At 39.8% G+C, this 22,185-nt stretch overlaps 1 protein-coding gene across 1 annotated transcript in view; it reads left to right on the top strand.

Moving 5' to 3' along the window:
- Positions 1–1,149: 1,149 nt before the first annotated feature.
- The window catches only part of IGFL4 (IGF like family member 4), a 120,332-nt gene continuing 99,296 nt past the window's right edge, over positions 1,150–22,185 (top strand). The window contains 8 exon segments of the mRNA XM_074217389.1: positions 1,150–1,154; positions 12,304–12,342; positions 12,344–12,461; positions 12,634–12,711; positions 12,713–12,845; positions 12,848–12,909; positions 12,912–13,121; positions 13,123–13,381. Coding sequence (XP_074073490.1) covers positions 1,150–1,154; positions 12,304–12,342; positions 12,344–12,461; positions 12,634–12,711; positions 12,713–12,845; positions 12,848–12,909; positions 12,912–13,121; positions 13,123–13,381 — 904 coding nt within the window.

Here is a 22,185-nt window from a genome sequence, read left to right as displayed (position 1 = left end):
TCCCAAAACTCTTGTATTTATCTCCCTGTAGGTAGCAGTAGGTCAGCAGATGTCGTTGGTGGTGAGCCCCTTCTCCACAGTGATTTCTCCCCTCAAGGACGGCTGCCAAGACCTAAAAGAAGGGAAGCCCACTCCATCCAGCCTTTCAAGCTAGCACTTGGACAGCTCCGAGAGGCTGGGCATTTATCCAGACGCAAGTGTCTCCCTGCTACTCCCACCCATTGCTCTCGGTTCAGCCCTCTGGGGTCCTGGAGAGCTCTCCTGCAATTGCCATTAAAGGGATTGACCTGTCTCTCACCCTAAACAGAGGCAGTTTTATTTCTCTAATGATTTTCTCAGACGTAGAAAAGATGCCTGGAGGGAGTGGGCAGGGCTGAGAAGAGACACCCAAGGAAGGGGGAGAGGGGGAAAGCTGGGATGATTCAGGAACTCAAAACCCAGCCCTAGTTTGCTTTCCCAGCTATGAGCAAACTTGGCCACCTTTACCTATTATTCCAGGATATAACCATGTATATGTAATGAGGGTCTGATGTATATGCAAATCTCATCAGCTTTTTCAAATGAGGCATTCTTTCAACAAACTGTACCTAAGCACTGGGAATTCAAAAATATTTTTAAAAAATAACAAAGCACTGTCTCTGCCTTCAAGGAGCTTGCAGCCTAAGGAGGGAGACAACAGGCAAATGTATACACAAAGCATGCTATATTGTTGTTGCTGTTTGATCTTGGCTCTCTAAGATGCCCATGACACCAGGGAGATGGTGCCACAACATGTGTGCCAACTGAATTTGAATGAGCAGGGCTGTGCAAAGTCACCAGCCTCACTCTCCTCCAGAGTCATCTGGTCCAGTGGCCAGATATGGATCAGGACAATGGAGATGGGCTTTGGATGCCGAGGAAGCCTTTGACCTTTTGGAGCTAGGGGCTTTAATAGCTCTCAATTTGACTAAGACAATACTGATTCAGGATAAATCAGAGATAATTACCAAAGGGAGGAACTCAAATTGAGAGGGGTTGGGGATTTCCATTAGGGCTTAAAGGAAACTGGGGAGATCAGAAGTCAAAGTGGAGGAGGAAAAGAATGCTAGGAAACTGCTTCCAGGGAACCATGATGAATCTAAGGAGAGAAATTGGGAAGCATGTGTCGACATGCCGTAATTCTTCTGGTGAATGTGAGTTTCAGACAGGCCTCAGAGAAGTTCACAATTAACCTGACAGTATAAATTAATCCCTCTTCTTTTCACTGGAGGCAACTGGAGGCAGGCACAGGTGAGAGTATTGGACCTGAAGTCAGAAGATCTAAGTTCAAACCTAGTCTCAGATGCTTACTAGCTGTGTTACCTTCAAAAAACCCCTTAATTTCTCTCTGCCTCAGTTTCCTCAATTTCAAATGGGGTAATAATTCCAGGTCTCCCAGGGTAATTGTGATGATCAAATGAGATATTTCTTAAAAGCACTTACCAAAGTGACTAGTACACAATAGGTGCTGTATAAATGCTTATTTTGTTTTCTCCTTTATTTGGTCATTCTGCTCACAATAACTGGAGAATGCCCATGATATGAGGAGAGAAGCCCCTGATACCAGATGGAGTCCAAAAAATTGGGTCTTTGCCAAGACTTCAAAACCTAATGAGTTCTAAAGGCCATCCCATATTCTAGAGAAGGGGCAGGGAATGTCCTGCTTGAAATCATTTGATCTGGTGTTGCCATAGCAACCCCAAGTGGGACTCAAAATTTAAAAAAATCTAGTCACTTTTTAAGGGTGAATTAATTAAATGTTTGACCACGTACAGCAGGTGAATGATGTTATAAATATCCAATGGCCCTTTGCAGAGAAAAGTTCCCCACTCCTTTTCTAGAGCCTAAGTTCTAGGCTGAATAATGCAGCTAGCATCAAAACTACTTTTGAGTTACCTCCTGGTATCTTTACCTGCTTGGCTCTGGGAGAGAGGGCTAGAGTGATAGTGCTAAACCTTGATGCCTCTTGGCTCCCTGGAGGGATGAATGGTAACTTAATCTTGTGGGGGAGGCCTAATCCTCTTTCTTATTTAAATTCTGTGTAACTCAAACTAATCACAGGTATTCCCCATTGCCCTCATCCTGGTACTCTGCTGGCCAAGTGGATGAAGTGCTGGGGCTAGAATCTTCCTGAGTTCAAATCTGCCCTGAGACCAGCAGAGTGGCCCTGGGCAAGTCACTGAACCTTGTTTGTCTCTAGCTTCTCATCTGTAAAATGAACTAGAAAAGGAAATGAAAAACCATTCTAGTATCTTTGCCAAGAAAATCCCCAATGGGGTCACAGAGAGTCAAACAGAGCAGTACACAAATAAATTAAAGGCATACATCCTAAAGTCATCAAGATTGACCACAGATATTTTAATATAAAACTAACATCAGGAACCAGAACAACTTAATGAAATAGAGAAAATTATATATAAAGCACCTGTTAACTAAGAGCCACTGGGGAGCGGGAGTTGGAAGGAATTGACCTTTTGTGGTCAGATAATTACAGTAGCCTCTAGTCTCAGAAGTTGAAAAGCAGAGATCTTAAGAGGTTTTCTCTCTTTAATGTCTCTTTGATGCCTCCTTCTCTGCTTCTGGCTGTCACTGGACCAAAGTCCCAGTGCTCTAGCTTGAGAATGTGACTGTAAAGATTTATGGGAATTGTGATCCAAAGAGATAATAAGCATTTATTCTCAAGAACCACTTTCCACGTCTTAGATCACATGAGGCTCATATTGGCCTAAAAATGTTAGGTAAAGGAACTTGGAGGCTACAGGCCTAGAGGTGGGAAAGATCGTGAGAATGAGCCATTCACATTTAGGGGAATAATCAGTACCGGTGCATAGCCGTTGATTTTGACTTTGAATTCCTGATGATGGAGGAATGACCCTGCCCCGCCAGAGTTCATTCAGTAGCATGCTGTATAACTGGATAGAACAATTATAAAGAAACTGCGTGACATGTCTGACCAAAGTGAGACAGTGGAGAGTGTGTGCCCTGGGTGCTGGAGAGGGAGGAATGGAAATGTCTGGGTTTCTCTTCTTCAAAGGAAATATACCCCCAGTAAAAGCTAATCCATGGCAATCCATTCAATGGCACTGGGGCCTTATTATTGGCATCTAGGGGATGGGGGTGGGGAGAGAACCACAGCATAACGGAGTCTCAATACCCTCAGCCACTCAGGGGAACCCTTAGAACCCAGCCAAGTCTATGTAGCTAGCCTTAACTTTGGAAGAATGATGCCAGAGCTCATTCTACACTGTGACTTGGCAGGTTTCCACCAACTAGAGACCTATCCCAGATATTACCAGATCTCTGACTCATTAAATAAGTTGCAGAAAGTTGCCAAGGCAATAAGGCCACAGTGTTTTCCAGAATCCAAGTTTAGCATTCCATCCAACACACACACACACACACACACACACACACACACACACACACACACACCCCTATTTATGTTTATGTGAATATTTTGTTTCTTTTTTCTGTCTAGATTTCTCCTTATCTCTGTTTCTGTCTCTCTCAACCCTCTCTTTCCTCTCTCCTCTCTCCTTTTTTCTTTCTCCTATCTCTTCACCCTCTGCCCTTTCTTGTGTCTCATCTCATTCTCACTCTCTCCTCTTTCCTCCTCTCTCCTCCTCTCTCCTCCTCTCTCCTCCTCTTCCTCCTCCTCCTTTCCTCCTCCTCCTCCTCTTCCTCCTTCCTCTTCTTTCTTCATCATCATCATCATCATCATTATATCATTCTTTCTGTCTCTGTCTCTGTCTCTGTCTCTGTCTCTCTCTCTCTTGGGTTTATGGACTCCTACAAAACAGAATCCAATATCTCAAATAGACAAGACTGCCTTTCTACCCTAGGATAGCCTCTCTCCAGAATAGGCACAGGATCATAGATTGAGAACTGAAAAGAATTTTAGAGATCATCAAGCTCAACTTTTTATTTTACAGATGAAGAAACTAACTTGGTAAATGACTTGCTTAGGGTGACATAGCTGGTGTCTGAGACAGGATGCAAACTCAGGCCTTCCTGATCCCAAGTCTAGAATTCTATCTTTCTATAACCTAGCCAGTTCTTGCTATAATGATCCACTAGCGATTATCACAATTTTATACTAATTTGATTACATTATGCATTATGACCATGCATGTAGCAACATTATGTGAATATGTGGTATATTCATCAATCAGTCAATGTGGAGATTAAAATTGTCTCACCTGACTGAGGCAGAGCTCTGAGCCAATGGCGCTTTATGCAGGTCTGTGGTCCCCCTCTAAAGAAGTGAACCTCAGGTCTTCCTCATGGTCTAAGATTCCCCCTTCTTCAGGGACTTTGTTTTTATAGAATTTGATACCAAAATATGCAAAAGAGGCATGCTACAGAATCTCATTGGTTGATAGACCTTGCTCTTGAGGGTCAAAAATGACATATTAGCAGGGGGATCATAGATTGGGTGAAGCAGAGGGCATCTTCACCAACTAAGTGGTCATAAGATAGTCACAAGATGGATAGACTACTTCTTAGATTAGGAAGCAGGAAATGGCACAGGCTATATATATATATATATATATATATATATATATATATATATACATATATACATATATACTGTCAAAAAGTTGTCACTACAAAATTAAACCATCAAGAGATGGATTAGACAGTTGAAAGTTTGTCACTTGAGGATACTGTACTGCTGAAGAACCTTGCTGATAATGGGTGACTCTAAAAGGTCAAGGTCTCTAAATGATCACTAATCATCCTGATCTTATTATGTCAGATCTTTGAGTTCACATTAGTGAGAATGCTGTCTTTGCACAGTGCCCCTCCACTTTAATAAATCTTATGGGCAAGTCATGATATCACCTTCCTGATGTCATGGCTTTCTTTGAGATCAAAGGACTACCACTGCTACCACAACTACTACTACTACTGCTGCTGCTGCTGCTGCTGCTACATCTGACTAGGTAGTCAACTTACTTGGTCTGGAGGTACAAAAATAAATTGGGACTTTTCAGGCAGATGAGTCACCTCTGCCATCTGGGACTTGGTCACCAAGACAAGGAAAAACAAGGGTGGAGGGCCTCTAGTTAGCTTCCTGTGATTGCACAAGTGATCTTACCATCTGCAAGTCATAGCTCTAGGAGCCAGTACAGAGTTTAAAATCATATGAGACTGATTGATACTAAATAAAATTTGAGTAGGGGTCTTCATTCATTAAATCAACTTTTTCATCAACAAGTAATGAGTAAGCACACACTGGTTGCTGAGATTACAAAAAAAAAAATCAAATAGTCTCCAACCTCAAAGAATCTATATTCTATTGGCGGAGAGACAAGATGTAAATGTGTAAAGATAAACAAGAAAGATGTATCAGGAATAAATTGGACAAAAGAGGCTCTGGGGGTAGAGGGGGAGGATCAGAAAGATCTCATGGAGAAGAAAGGTTTGGAAATGAGCCTTGAAGAAAGCAAAATATTCCAAGAGGGTAAGGGGGAAAATATTTTAGGTACTTTCCAAGATTTTGAGGATAAGATTTTAAATGCACAGAATCAGGAAATGGAGTATCCAATGAGCAGATTTAAAGAGTTCAGAGTCATTCTATGATGAACCAATAGAACTGATAAAGGACTCATAGTCCATTACAGGGCTTGGAGCCAAAGCCTTGCTCTAACTCGTTTGAACCTATCAGAGGGTGAGCTTCTTTGTCCTAACCTGACAGAGTCAAGCATCCCTTCCACCCCATGGTGAAACATCAGAAGTCTAAGGTGACTGCTTCCATTTCTCCTGGCCTCCTTCAAGTCAAAATTAAAGGAAGTCTTTTTCAATCCTCCCCTAATCCTAGTACCTACTCTTTGAGATCAATCCTGTATCTAGCTTGTTTTTACAGTTATTTTGTCTCTAATGAAACTTGAAATAATTGATGACTTTGTGAAATTCTGCCTCATTTAAATCCAATTCATGACATCACTCAATAATGTCATTGATCCTTTTCAAAAATGAAGGATAAACAATTGAGAAAATAAAGGTTCCTGCTTTTGATTATATCAATTTATTAAACAATGTACTCCAATGACATTAATAAATCTGTACCAGACCCCCTCATCTTGGCAGTGTACCTCCAAATAAAGGAGACAGATTTTATACATGAAAAGAAAGCAATTAATGGGATATAAACCAGAATACAAGATTAGGTCATCAGATTTCTAATTGAAGAAAAGATTAGGATTTTCTGTTTTGGGAGATGGATGAGTAAGTTTTAATGATGATGTTAGTTCTTCATTCTCAAGAAAACCATGACAAGTAAGTAAGTTGGATTTTAGTAGCAGGGGAAAACCATGTTAAGTCACCAGCCTCACTTTCTCCTCCAGAGTCAGTGGCCAGATATGAATCAGGATGATTGAAGATGGCCCTGGAGGTGAGACAGTCAGGATTAAGTGACTTGCCCAAGGTCACACAGGTAGTCAGTTTCAAGTGTCTAAAACAGGATTTGAACTCCCCTCCTCCTGACTCCAAGGCCAGTGCTCTGTCCACCACACCATGTTGGAAGAATGAATAGGTGCAATTCCCTTGAATCAATTAAAGAACTATTCCTTTCCCTTCTATCTTGCAGATTTCCATCATCTCTTTTCTTAAGAGTAGTATGCTGTAACTAATGTTTATCTTTATGTTTTCTTTAATTAACCTAAATACTGAAATGTTGTCCAGCAAGGATCACTGTGGCTGGTTCAGAAATGACCTTCTCTTGAGGTCTTTATTCCTCTTACCCTCTCTCTAGTGGAGAGAGAAAAAAATATCTCAAAGGTCCCTGGCACAAATGTACCAGAATGCTTAGAAATAATAAGAGTAGGAGCAGCTAGGTGGTGCAGTGGATAGAGCACTGGCCCTGGAGTCAGGAGGACCTGAGTTCAAATCCAGACTCAGAAACATAATAATTACCTAGCTGTGTGGCCTTGGGCAAGCCACTTAGCCCCATTGCCTTGCAAAAGCTAAAAAAAAAAAAAAAAAATTTGAACTCCCAGGCAATCTCTCAATTGCCAAACCAGGATCATGATCTCCCAGTTAGGTGAGCTTCAATCGTCCAATAACAATTTATTAACCACTCAGATAAGTTCTGGGGACAAAAGGCTATCCCTGCTCTCAAGAAGCTTACAATCTAATGAAGGAAAGCCTCCATCCAATCTCCTTGGGTTTCCTTCCATCTTCCATTCTCACTTTCTATAGTTAGACAAACTCTAGTTGCCTCTAAAATGATCTTATCTTTATCAAGTCATGGTTAGAAAAAGTACACAGTAGGCAAAATATGAAAGGGATCACTAAAGATTAACCTTGTCACTTCAAGCGTCAACAAAAAGGAGATTCACCAGTTGTCGGGAATACAATCTATCTCTATAGAATTCTCTTAAATTGGGTTGGAGTTGCAAGCCTAGACAAGAACTGACTCCAGACTGTTAAGAGGTTGCCAAGTCTCCTTGGAAGACTCCCCTTTCCACTTTTTCTTTCCAGATCTTTGAAAAGTTTCCATTGAAATAGGAGCCCACAGTGAGAGTCTTCTCTGTTCAGCTTGGAAGACATGCAACTCCTTTTGTCTTCTGCAACTTGTGCCTCCAGGGAGGTAGGTGTTCTGGCAGACATTTGGATAGATGAGAAGATAGTCTAAATCCATACATACATGCATATATTTAATGATGACCTTTAAGAATTTGACTTAATCAAGAAATAAACTGACATGTGTTAGATTCTAGAGTTTGGTCTCAAGAAAGAACAAATGAAATTAGGCTCATGTACACATTTATTGGGTTCTCTAAGCTTGGGGATTGTGCATGAGTGGGGTCTGGTCTAACTGGACCTAAAATGGGGTTTTAGGGAATGATATTTATAAAATTCCATAATCAAAGGATGGGATCTGACAAAGCTGTTTCTAGGCTTGTCCATCAAAGCAGTGGCATTCAACCCAGATTGTGCTTCATGTCATTTCTCCTTCATTCTTGAAGAAGGTCATGACATCAGGTAGATGATATGGTGATGCCATGACAAACAAGTGAATTGGATTTGAGTGAGAAGATGTTGTGCTAAGTTCCAAGTATCACTTTCTCCTCCAGAGCCATCCAGGTCCAGGAGCCAGAAATGAATTGAGATGACTGGAGATGGCCCTGGATGTGAGATAATCAGGGTTGTGACTTGTCCAAGGTCACACAGCTGGTAAGTATCAAGTGTTTGAGGCTGATTTTGAACACAGGTCCTCCTGACTCCAGGGCCAATACTATATCCACTGTGCCACCTAGCTGCCCTCATATAGGACATAGCTTCATGGCATAGTCACTAGGAGTGAAGGGTTTGCTATCAGAAATTCCATTAGAAGGACTGCTTCCTCCCAACTCAGGACCTTTATGTCTTACAGTTCTGCTAAAGACCTCTCCCAAATATGGGAATCTTCCCTCTTCAGAATATCAGCACCATCCAGTGACCATCAATACAATGAGAAGAGTCATATTTGTGATTAAAGAAAGACAAACATCCATCCCCAGACAAACACACACATATGCCCAGAAACATACATACACATTAGCAAATCAACAATTGTGTTCCCTGTCTCCATAATATGCACGCTGATTTTTTTTAGATATATTTCCTACTACTACTACTGCCACCACCACTACACACACATATACACACATACACACACATTCTTAGGGGACCCCCTCTATCTTAGGTAGAACCTTCACAAATATCAGAATCACAGGATTGTTTTGTCTGTGTTGTTAATATTTCTCCTGCATTTTCTTGCTAAACTACTCTTGTGAAATGCAAGAGAAATAATCTGTCATTACTTTCCTCTTAAAGATATATTTTACTAATAGTCATTAACAATTAATAAAAAAGATTTCTTCTTGAATATTGAACTAATGAATTCTTAGAGGACACATTTCCTGTGGAGCTGGATGCCTTGCAATCTATATAATTTGACTTAGAAACTATTTGTATTAAGAAAAGAAAAAGTCTTCTGCCATCACAAAGGAGTCAAAGTAAGCCAACCCCCAAGAAAGGAACAGGCCATGAGACCTGGTGGGATGGGGCTTGGCTGAGAGTAGCTGGAGGCTCAATGGTTGGTTATACCCCAGATGTTACCATCACGGGGGCAGCACTTTGAAATTGATCTTGGACATGATTCACTCCACATGTCATCAAAACATACATAATTTTCTTCTCATCTGGATAATTTTTATTATACCACAATGCAACAATCTTAAGAATTAGCTTTGTATTATGTGGAGTCTGTCATTGAATGTGTCCTTCAGAGACCTTCTATGTGAAAATATTTATCTAGTAGAAGGTAATATGTATTCCAGAAGCAGTTTGACTTAAATTAGAAGAATGCGAAAAAGAATCTGGGATAAAGAAATTATCTAATGCTATAGAAACATATTGTGGGGGCAGAGCCAAGATGGCGACAAGAGAGGAAGGGGCTCTCTCATAAAACTTATAAACTAAGGACTCTAACTAAATTTTCAAGAGACAGAACCCACAGAGGGACCCAGTGAGGCAGTTCTCCTACTCAAGGTAACCAGGAAAAGAGCAGAAAGACTCTGCTCCCCGGGGTTGGAGGGGTGGCTGCCAGAGGGATGGCCCACCAGAGGGGTGGCCCACCAAAGCGAAAGAACTTCAGCCTCTCAGAGGCAGCCCCAGGGTGCTGGGAGCCATGACTCACAGCAGCAGGGGAGTTTCCTGAGCTACACCCCAAGGAGCACTGAGCACAACCTGGGGGAACAGTGGGGGACCTCTGCCAGAGAGAGCACGTGAAGCCCAGCCCTCAGGGCACACAGCGAGCAACTTGGTCTTGCCAAAGCCCAGATCCAGGAAACAGAAGCAGATGGAGCCAGTAAGCAGGAGCCCCCAGGGCATGAGCCCATTGATCCTAGGGAGGGGAGTGAAGAGAGAGACTGCAGAGCTCTGCCCCTGGAACAGGAATCTGGGGCTCTGACCACATTCAGATCCTGATCACAGTCTAGGCTTCCCCAATAGAACAGCAGGGGCCCCCTCCACCTCAGCCCCATAGCAGAGGGGGGCGCATATGGTCATCCACAGACCAGGAGAGAGGACAGAGCCTCACACACTGAGATCCTTGTGGGAATGTCCCAAAAGCTCAGGAAGCACCCCCCAAAACAGGCTTAGGCTGGGGAAATGAGTAAGCAGAGAAACAAGAGGAACACCATTGAGAAATATTTTGCCTGTGAGCCCAAGAAGGATCAAAACACTCAGTCTGAAGATGAGGAAGCACAAGCTCCTAAATCTAAAGACTCCAAGAAAAACAGAAATTGGGCTCATGCTATGACAGACCTCAAAAAAGACTTTGAAAATCAAATGAGGGAGATAGAAGAAAAACTGGGAAAAGAAATGAGAGAGATGCAGGAAAAACATGAAAATGAAGTCAGCAGCTTAGTCAAGTAAATCCAAAACAATAGCATACTAAAAACCAGCTTAGGTCAAATGGATAAAACAGTTCAAAAAGTTATTGAGGAGAAGAATGCTTTAAAAAGCAGAACTGGCCAGATGGAAAAAAGAGATAAGAAGGCTCTCTGAGGAAAACAAATCCTTCAGACAAAGAATAGAACTCAGGGAGATTGATGAATTTACGAGAAACCAGGACTCAATACTTCAAAACCAAAAGAATGAAAAATTAGAAGAAAATCTGTAACATCTCATTGAAAAAACAACTGATATGGAAAACAGATTTAGGAAAGATAATTTTAAAATTATTGGAATAACTGAAAGTCATGATCAGGAAAAGAGCCTTGACATCATTTTCAAAGAATTACTACAGGAAAATTGCCCTGATATCCTAGAAGCAGAGGGCAAAATAGAAATGGAGAGAATCCACCAATGCCCCCCAAGAAAGAGATCCTAAAAAACCAACCCCCAGGAATATTATAGCCAAGTTCCAGAACTCCCAAGTCAAAGAGAAAATATTACAAGCTGCCAGAAGGACACAATTCAAATACCGTGGAGCTGCAATCAGGATCTCACAGGACTTAGCAGCAACTACATTAAAAGCTCATAGGGCTTGGAATATAATATACCGGAAGGCAAAAGAGCTTAGAATGCAGCCAAGAATCAACTACCCAGCAAAAGTGAATGTCCGGGGGCAGCTAGGTGGCGCAGTGGATAGAGCACTGGCCCTGGAGTCAGGAGTACCTGAGTTCAAATCCGACCTCAGACACTTAATAATTACCTAGCTGTGTGGCCTTGGGCAAGCCACTTAACTCCATTTACCTTGCCAAAACCTAAAAAAAAAATGTGTGGATATGTAAAATAAAACCTGTTATTTGACCACACTTTCAGAAGTATGTGTGGAAAAGTATGCTATTAAGAAAAATCTTTTAAATTTGATGATTCACAACTGTCTGTCTAGCACATGAGATAAAAGAAGATGATGTTTTTGAATAGGAAGTTGACAATCAATTTCACAAAACAATGCTAGCCATTTTTTGATTACTTGGAAATCCACTTCACTATGGTAAAATATAATCTTATAGAAGTGATGAAGAAAATTGAAAACCTGATGACACCAATTATAAATTTGTTTAATTAATCAGTACCTATGTCAAAAGGGAAACAAAAATGTGCATACCCTTTGATCCAGCAACACTATCACTGGATCTGTACCCTGAAGAGATGATGAAAAAGGGTAAAAACATCACTTGTACAAAAATATTCATAGCAGCCCTGTTTGTGGTGGCAAAGAATTGGAAATTAAGTGAATGTCCTTCAGTTGGGGAATGGCTTAGCAAACTGTGGTATATGTATGTCATGGAACACTATTGTTCTATTAGAAACTAGGAGGGATGGAAATTCAGGGAAGCCTGGAGGGATTGGCCTGAACTGATGCTGAGTGAGATGAGCAGAACCAGAAAAACACTGTACACCTTAACAACAACATGAGGGTGATGATCAACCTTGATGGACTCGCTCATTCCATCAGTGCAACAATCAGGGACAATTTTGGGCTGTCTGCAATGGAGAATACCATCTGTATCCAGAAAAAGAACCATGGAGTTTGAACAAAGACCAAGGACTATTACCCTTAATTTAGAAAAAACCTGGTATCTTATAGCTGATCTTGCTATCTCTTATACTTTATGTTTCTTCCTTAAGGATATGATTTCTCTCTCATCACATCAATTTGGATCAGTGTATACCATGGAAACAATGTAAAGACTGACAAATTGCCTTCTCTAGGGGGTGGGGGACATAAGTAAGATTTGGGGAAAAGTTGTAAAACTCAAAATAAATAAAATCTTTTTAAAAAATTGATCAGTACCAAGAATTGATTCAAAATAAGCTAAATTTCCATGAAGAAGTCTTACTCATTTAGATCTGGAAATCTTAGTCAACTTTTTCCAAGGAAAGAAATAGAATTAAAGACCAGCCAAGATGGTGGAGTAGAAGTAAATATGACTGGGGCGGCTAGGTGGCGTAGTGGATAAAGCACCAGCCTTGGAGTCAGGAGTACCTGGGTTCAAATCCAGTCTCAGAGACTTAATAATGACCTAGCTGTGTGGCCTTGGGCAAGCCACTTAACCCTGTTTGCCTTGCAAAAAAAAAAAAGAAGAAGAAGAAGTAAATATGACAGTCAAGTTGTCTCCCATCACTATTCCACAAAGATCTAGAAGACATATCAGACCAAGTCCTGATTGGGAAATTCAAGGGAAAATTTACCGACTAGAGCTGATTGATTTAGTAATCAGTTTTGGGAAAGGTAGTAAAATGGCCCCTACCCATTAAACCTCCTTCAAGTTCAGGAAGTATCTCTTCAGGTAGTATTTTTAGTCCACAGTGATAAGATAGCCATATAAGTCACCACTTCCTCCCTCTACTTCTAAACCACCTGGCCTTTCTCAAGAAACCTTCCATGGAAGCCTTCTCTGGCTCATCTGTCACCTGTCAATTCATCACAAAGTTCTGGAACTCCTAAACCACCCATTCCTACACCAACCCCTTCCTCAACCTGACACCTTCCTGATGCTCAGAACTCAACTCCAGTTACCCTTTGTGCTCCCCCAGATTCACCCTCTCAGCCCACTTTGTTCACCCCATTTGCTCAATAGCAAATGTCTCTGAGCCAAGGCAATGCCTATGATGACCATCCTTCTTTCCACCATGGTAACAGGAACCCAAGTCATGACAAATCCTGCAGGATTAAACTTTCATCTATGTAGTAGCTCTGTGTGTGAAGCACACACATCTATGAGCAGTTCAAATGCCACACTTAGGTATAACACTGGTGCTGGAGCCCCTTAATGGTTACATCTGAGTGGCATTTTATCCTCAGGAGAGCTGGTATCAGATACACTGCCAGCTGGATTGCAATCAACCTCTCAACCAGGTTTAAAAATTAGTTCAGAGGGGTGGCTAGGTGGCTCAGTGGATAGAGCACTGGCCCTGGAGTCAGGAGTACCTGAGTTCAAATCCAGCCTCAGACACTTAAAATTACCTAGCTGTGTGGCCTTGGGCAAGCCACTTAACCCCATTGCCTTGCAAAAACTAAAAAAAAAAAAAATAAGTTCAGACCTAAAGCCCTTAAATCTATTCCAGCTTCCAGGTGGTTTACTCATTTTCAATCCAGGCCAGTAGCACCACCAGCAAAACAAGAGCAGAACCAAAAGCATCTCTCTCTCCCTCTTCTCAAGCAACACTCCCAATCCCTTACAACTGTCCTCAGTGGCCAAGAGAATAGAGTTCTGAACCAGGTGTAGCCAGTCCAGACCCAAGCCTTGTCTCCTCACCAAACAGATGTTACTAACCTGACTGGAGTTGGGAATTTTATACAGTCCCAAGAAGCTGAAGTAGAGCTTCTTAGAGCATCAGATGGTGATGAACACAAACAGCTCAGCAGCAGCCAATCAAAAAGTAAAATGACAATACATCAACTCCTCCAGAATTCTGAGATACGAATTATTTAGGTTTCTTTTTCTTTTTTTTTAAAAAGTCAGTATTTTTACATGGCCAGAGTGGAGGCAGAAGTATCAAATTAATCTGGGAACCCAGCCCTGAAATTTTAAAAGTTAGGGCATTCATTTAACAAATTAGGGTTGGTTAAGAAAACCACAACCTCTTAAACAGTTACTTTAGGTACATTTTTCCACTAAGGAATACTGTATGTGGTATAAGGAGGTAGCATTAGAAATTCCAGGGAGAGAAAAGGGATTTTGTAAATGTTGTACTGCTATTTATTTATTTAACATAAAAGATTTATGAGCACTGGAACAAATACAAATTTTACAAATCCAAAAAAAGACAAGAAAAAGTAGAATAGAGAAGTGGATAGAAAGTTGGGCTCACAGTAATATGTACTAATTCTCTACCTTTACTGTTTATCATCACTCACTCCAGATTTTTCCCAAACACATGAACTACATCCCAATCAGTGTAAAATCTTACCTTCCCCTTGTTTAGTTATTCTAAAGCTGGATTAAGCCCATAACTCACAAGTCTGGCCTGACTCCCATGACTCTGGAGGGACCATAAAGCATCAGAACACATTTTCTTTTACAAATCCCTTAATTCAGTTTACATGTATCTTTAGATTAGCACATTATAGAATCAATAATAACATAATAAAATTAACATTTACCTAGCAATCGTTTTCATATCAAACTTTTCACTTTATGGGGTTTATTACTTTTCTAATCAATTCATTGCCAAACTTGCAAAAAAGTACCAATTTAATGCAATTTGAAATCACCCCAACCTCATAGAAACTCAGATCTCCCTATAGACTTATAGTTCTATACTTTCTTTTTTTTTTTAACAATGATTTGTAATTCACAGGTTTCCAAAGTTCCCAAAATCCATCTTGGGTATACAAAGTGAAACCTGCTCAAACCTTCTGTCTACATGCTTTAACCAATTTCCGTACTTAACAAATGGTTCAAAAATCCCAATTGTCTCTATGTCTGGATTTTTCTTTCCAGTTCTTTCCAAACCTTTGACTCAGACTATACGGCTCCTCACAGTTTCCCTCGATATACTGTTCCACCATTCCTTTTCATTAACTCTTCTGAACTAGAATTACATAGCTTATACATCTATATAAACCACACATATGATTCCACTTTTCACAAAACATTTTCCATTCCAAGGTTTTAATATTTAACATTTCTTGATTATAACTGCTAAAATCCTGGAGAAGGCAGTCATTCAAAAATACTTCAGCCTAATTAGAATATTCCCTGTCCCCTCTTCTTCAAATAGAGTAAACAGTCATAGATCCTTTCTGGGGGGTTGAGCTTCTATTCTTAAATCCTTACATGTCCCATATCATTCTGGAAAAAGATTAACTATTTAGTTTCCCCTATACAGGCATATCTGGGTAACCACATTATATACTTTAGGATTACTCTCTCTTGTCTTTCTGAAATTTATTTTCCCACAACTTTTTTTCAAATTAAAATAACATTTCTTTCTATGATTTTTTTGTTTAACATATTTAGTAAATATTCATTGTGTCTTTCCTGTTTCTTTAACTACAAAATAAGGTCCCTTTTAACACTTACTTTACTAATTCTTCTTGATGTAACTCTCTCTCTTGAAAGGGGGAGAGAGGGGGAACACTCTGGCAGCACAGAATCATGGAGAATGAGGAAGAGAAGGGAACATAAACAAGGAATGAGGGGAGGCTCTTCTCATAATAGTAAAATAACAGGGTGACTAGTTTGGCCTCAGTCAATTTAACACCAAAATCCATTCCTTTTTAAATAAAAATTTTAAAAATCCCTCTTGGAAGTGCTCAAGAGACAATGCAGGGGTGAGGAGGGAGGGATCATATTATCCATTGTAACACAGGCAGAAAGCAGGTTCAAGGGGAGAGGCCTTGAGGGCATTAGATGAATATTGCCTAAAAATAAAGAGCAGCAATTTAAATGAGGAAACCCAAGGACATTTTTAGGAGAATTCACTGACTCCCCTTTTCCCCCTTTTAACAAATCAATAAAGGAACCACACACACAAGTAAATAGACAATCTAAACACATAAAGACAGACAAGACACAAACACAGACCACACAAATGCAACAGAACTTTCCAAACTGACAATTTAAGCATATATCAACAGACACAGGCCAATGGCAAGTTCCTGACGTCTCAAGAATGCCTTGAGGGGAGATTTCAGTGTAGTGTCCAACAATTTCTCCCTCCCAAAGGCAGACCAAATGTATTCCTTCTCCTATATCCTTATTCTCCCATACAAGACAACAATAAATCATTTTCTTCTTACTTTTCCCTTATATTTTAGTCTTATTTACCTTATTTACCACAGGGGAAGGCTAGGACTGAGCTCTTCCCATTTTAAATATTGACAGAGACCTCTCAGGATCAAGTGCCCTTAGATTCAAATCTCTTATATCCAATATGGCGGGGTCACCCCCCCCCAACTCTCAGTCACCCAAATAGTCCTGACCCTCCAGGAATCTAGCAGATTCCAAGGCCCCCGTGCACAAAGTTACCAACTGCTGTACCTACTGATCAATCAGTTTTTGCCTAGGATTTGATTTTCTCTTCCTACAGAGTCTCTCCTCCACTTCAGGTCACTTGCACCAGAGGAGAAATCAAGACTCCCAGGAAATGGCAAACTGCTGAATTTGGGTGGGTGCACCTTTTTGCCAAGTTCTCAGAAGGCAGTGGTCCCCAATAGGCATATAAATCTCCAAAACGAGCCCCCAACTGTGTGGGATGAGTCTACCCACTTAAATAAAACTTGGAGATTTCTCCAGGTATGAAGAGACCCCCCCCCACTCTGAGAGAGAGGTATGGAGCAAGGAATCCAAATCTCTTTATCCTAAAGCTATTCCCCCCCCCCCCACTGATTCATCCTCATTAGTGATGAATGTGGTCTTCACAGTCTAGATGCATAAATTAATCTAAAGAAAAAAGCATATAATTTAAATCTCAAAAAAAGAAACAGGTTCTACTCCCCCTCCAAGACAAGGAATGTAGAACCATCTGGACTTCAGTCCAGATAAGACAGGGTCAGTTTGCTCTTTACATTCTGGTCAAGGTAACATTAAGTTGCTTGTCAGGGGAGGAGGGGCAGAAGAGACATAACACACAGCTCAACTATTTCTACTCTATAATATTCTACTGAAGAAATCTCAGACTTTATCCCATTCAAACATTACAAACTTACAAACCTCAATTAAATGTTGATAGAATAACTTTTGATTATAAATATAGATCAGAAATATTTAATTCTAAATTGAAGAATATCAGAATGGGGGGAGGCTGTTCCATGTTTACTTATTTTTAAGAAGCAGAAAGAGAAATGGACCTCAAAGTCAGTAAGAACTGGATTCAGATTCTACCTATGACATGTCCAAGATTGTTGCTCATGGGAAATTTCCTCGGTATCTCAGTACTCTAAGCAAGTTTCCCTGTTGTTTTTCATCCTTCATTCTTATAGAGAGTAAATGACATCAGGAGGTTGATGTCTTGACTTGCAAGTGAATTGGATTTAAGTGAGAGAGAGCTTACAATGTCACCATCCTCACTCTCTTCTGGGGGTTCAACAGTAAGATATGTCAGGATGCCTGGAAATTACTCTGATGTAGTGGGAGACCTCGACCTTTTTAAGGTTTTTTTTTTCCACATGTCTCTATCAGTAATTAAAGTTAGGTAAGAAATGAGGCAAGAGATGGCCCAGTTTGCCTATTCAAGAGTATTTTTCTGGTAGGGAAGACCCTCAGGGTTTCTATTTGGAACAAAAAAAAAAAATTGCTATTTTACACTCACTCTGAGTCAACAAATCTGATGCAATGACTAAGTGAGGCTTGTGGGGGGAGGCTATTATTGACCAATCAGTGAGAACCATAGTGATTTAAGTTTAAAGACATATCCAACTGAATCCCAATGGACTCTTCCAAAACCTGATTTTCCAGAGTTGCATTTCAAGAAATGATAAACAAACACTATGCAAGACAAAAGAGATAATTGTCCCAATTTTTCCAAAAAACAATGATAGAATAAATAAATAGGAAGGAAAAAATCAAACCCCTTAATCCAAAGATATCTTGAAGCATATCATCCCCAATATATATACATATACATACATGCATATATATATATATACACACCCATATATATGCATATACCTACGTCCATATACAAAATATTTGGGAGATACCCTATTTCCCAGAGATAAGTCTCAGCAAGCAGACTCTGCCTGGAGCTTGGCATAACAATAATTCTTTGTGCTTTGGATAATCTCAATCCCTGGCAAAATACATTGCTTTAACCAGCACCAAGTGTTCACTGAGAAATTTTCCCTTATTTCCCAGGGACCTGAGAGTCAATGTGTGTCAGCACAATCCCTGTTCCTCAGAGTTGCCAAGTGAATCGAACCAGTTACTGCACTCCTGTTACCATCATGGAACTCTGGTTCTGTACCCCACAGAGTAATCAGGACCCCTGACACTTGAAACAATCAACTTAAGAACTGTTCCCATAGGACCCAGGAACACCAGCATTGAGCCTGCCACGGGAACAGCAATTCAAGTCCTAAAAATGATTATGCATAGTCCATCCCACTTGCGATTTCTGTATATAAACTCTGCCTTACCTTCCTCCTCCACCGAGATAAGCCCTCCTTCTTAGGAGATGGGGGGTGGGGGGCTCCTTTTGTAAGCTTTATTTTCCTCACTCTGAAATTCAACTTCTATTTGGTCTTGACTCTTCTGTCTCTGGTATACACACATACACACACATTTCTGGTACACATTTACATATATTCACACATATCTGGTATACATATATTTATTGTTAACCATTATTTCCCTTCAGATAAAATGAAACTACAAAGTTAATTTCATAAATGAAGTTTAATTCTCTAGGATCTTACCAAAACCCATGGGTGGATGGCATCCTTACAAATGCCAACACTGACCCAGCATTTGAGGGAATTTTTTTAAAGGTGGAGATAAGTTTATTTTGTTATTTTCCAATTAAGCTTTAATCTAGTTAGGACCATACCTTTTTTAAATTTTAACATTTTATTTGTTTTCCAATGATATACAACAGTAATATGTACCTATCATTTTTTGTAAGGTTTTGAATTTTACAATTGTTCCCCCCTTCCCTCTGTTCCCCCCCCACAGAAGGCTGTCTGACAGTCTCTACATTGTTTCCATGCCCTACATTGATGTAAATTGAAGTTATAAGAGTTAACATAAGCATAAACATAAACCCCCCCCCCGCCAAGAAGATGAGTAATCTCTGGGAGGCTAGGTGGCACAGTGGATAAAGCACTGGCCTTGGAGTCAGGAGTACCTGGGCTCAAATCTGGTCTCAGACACTTAATAATTACCTAGCTGTGGTGGCCTTGGGCAAGCCACTTAACCCCATTTGCCTTGCCAAAATCTAAAAAAAAAAAAAAAAAAAAAAAAAAAAAAAAAAAAAGATGAGAAATCTCAAGAATAGAGAGAGAGAAAAAAAATGTACTTCACTCTATGTTCAGCAATGGCTCTGTCTCTGGGGTTAGTTGCTTTCTTTATCATAAGTCCACCAGAGAAGTTGCTTTAATATTTTTCCCTTAGTTGCTATTACTAGCTGTACCTCCACTCTATTCCTCCCCACTCTCATTTATTCTATTCTCTCTCTCCTTTCATCCTGGCCTGTCCAAAGGTGTGTTGTATCTGAGTACCCTTTCCCTCGATCTTCCCTCTCTTTTATCACCTACTCCCCCCTTCCCTCCTCCCATTCCCCCTTATCCTATCTCTTTCTTCTCATTTTTCTCCAGGGTAAAAGACAGATTTCCTCACCCTATTAGGTGTGTATGTTATTTCCTTTCTGAGCCATTTCTGATGAGAATGGAGGTTCACTCATTTCCCCTTGCTTTCCCCCTTTCCACTTCATTGAAAAAGCTTTTTCTTGACTTTTATGTGAAATCTCTCAGCTTCTTCTTCATCTCCTTTCCCTTCCTCCCAGTACTTCCCTTTATCACCCACTGACTCCACCTTTTTACTATATTATACCATTATATTCCGCTCCATCCTATGTCCTGTCTATATATGTTCCTCCTAACAGCTCTTATAAATGAGGAAGTTCATATGAGTTATCAGTTTCTTCTTCCCATGCAGGAATACAAACAGTTCAATATCATTAAAGTCCTCATAGTTTGGAGGAATTTTTAATACAATTTAGACAAAGAGCAGTAAAACTTTAGGTGGCCAACCAATGAAAGTTCACATAGATGACATGATTTTACAAATTATAATTCTCTCCAATCTTATAATATTTACTGAAAATTCCTATTGACAAGAATTCCACTTTTGCTGAAGAGCAAATGTTTACAATAACAAAAGGATTTTCTCTCTGCTCATCCAGGATGTCTCTTATCTTAAAGTTTGTTGATCAAGGTACTAACATTGTGACCACCACATAGTAGTGACACAACTGTAGTCAACATTGTTTGGAGACAGGCCTTACATAGCAGATTGCATCATATAACCCTTAGTTAAAGTTTAAGAGACAAACTTCTGATCAGAAATATATTACTCAAGAAATATATTCAATTCAATCGTAAAGAATATCAGGTTAGACAGTATATGCATATACACACATATGTATATAGATTTATATTTATATTTTGTTCTTCAAAGATATTTTGCCATGTCCTTCTCCAGTTTATCTAAGGAAACTGAGGCAAATAGGGTGATATGATTTGCCTGGGATCACCCAGCTAGGAAATGTCTAAGCCCTGATTTGAATTCAGGAGGATAAGTGTTTTTAACTCCAGACCTATCGCTCTATCCGTCACAAGATTTAGCTGCCCATAATATACATAAAGTACATTTTTTGTGTGTATTTAATGTCAACTGGACTGAAATTGCCTCTAAGATGGAAAACTGGAGCTGAGCAGAGCAAGCAAGAGATAGGAGAGGCAGGAATCAAACTGAAGCTTCATTTCAAAGGGAAAGAAACAAAATTGCAGACAAGGATACTGCCAGTGACCCACCCCTAGTGATGGGACCCAAGCTGGTGTGGGAAGATCTCAGCACTCAACGTCAATGATTACGCAGAAAACTGTATCCCTGACAGTGAGGGATAGCAGCAACGATGAGACAAGTCTGATTGATAACCGGGTTTCTCAACTGAACATTGATAAAACAGGTGCTTGTCTGAGCTCAGAGATCACTTGGTGTGGGTCAAAGCAATACAAACAATTATGAGATTTTGCCAGAGGATGAGATTATCTAGAAAGTGAGCACAAAGGTTTGTTAAGCCAAGTTCAAATTGTTTACCGAGTCTTAGCTCTGGTTAAAAGGTGTCTGTCTCCTAATATCTTGACAATATATGGATATTGTACATATAAATATATATATGTACTGATACAATTATATCTCACTTACATTTATTATATGAATATCTATCTATATATAATTAAATTTGTTCAATAAATCTCAGAGTAAATGATAATGTAATATAAAATTATATCATATATAATGTATAATAAAATGCTTTGTACTTTTTTGCTTCTGTTCATTTGAAAATATGTTATTGATTTTTTTCATATATATCTATCACTCTCGCTCATCAACCACCCCCATCCCCTACTGCCTGAGGATTGGAGCACAAAGTCCGATCAGAGCAGTCAACAATAGTGACCTAAGATAAATGCATTTTTCTGCAACACATAGAAGAAAATGTAAAACTATTTTGTGGCCATTGTTCAAATCAAGTTCACTGGAGTGGGGGAGTGGGGAGGAAGCTTTCCTAAAGAAAATATCAAGTATTGTGATGGCAGAATGAACTTGGGGAAACTATAATTGATCTGCAGAAAGATGTAGGATATTATATCATTATATGCCGGGGGAATCACTGGAGAAAACTTGAAAACCACATCTAATACAAACCAGAAATAAAACATGAATCATCAGAATGGATTAAAAAAAATCTATCAGAAATTCTACATTTCTTCAAGGAGTTTTTTGACACAGTTGAAAGAACTTAGGACCTGTCATAAAGATCTGATCTTAGACACTAATTGTATGACCCTAGGCAAGTCATTTAACTTCTGGTTGCCTCAGTTTCTTCATCTGTAAAATGCAGATGATAGTAGCTATATTTAAATGTATACAACTTTAAAGGATGGTAAAAATTTCAGTTATTCATTCTTGAAGGGGACCAAAATGACATTAC

Source organism: Macrotis lagotis, chromosome 1, assembly GCF_037893015.1.
Source record: "Macrotis lagotis isolate mMagLag1 chromosome 1, bilby.v1.9.chrom.fasta, whole genome shotgun sequence".
Taxonomy (NCBI): Eukaryota; Metazoa; Chordata; class Mammalia; order Peramelemorphia; family Peramelidae; genus Macrotis; species Macrotis lagotis.
Note: the sequence above shows the minus strand (reverse complement) of the source record. Positions and strands in the feature narration are given on the sequence as shown.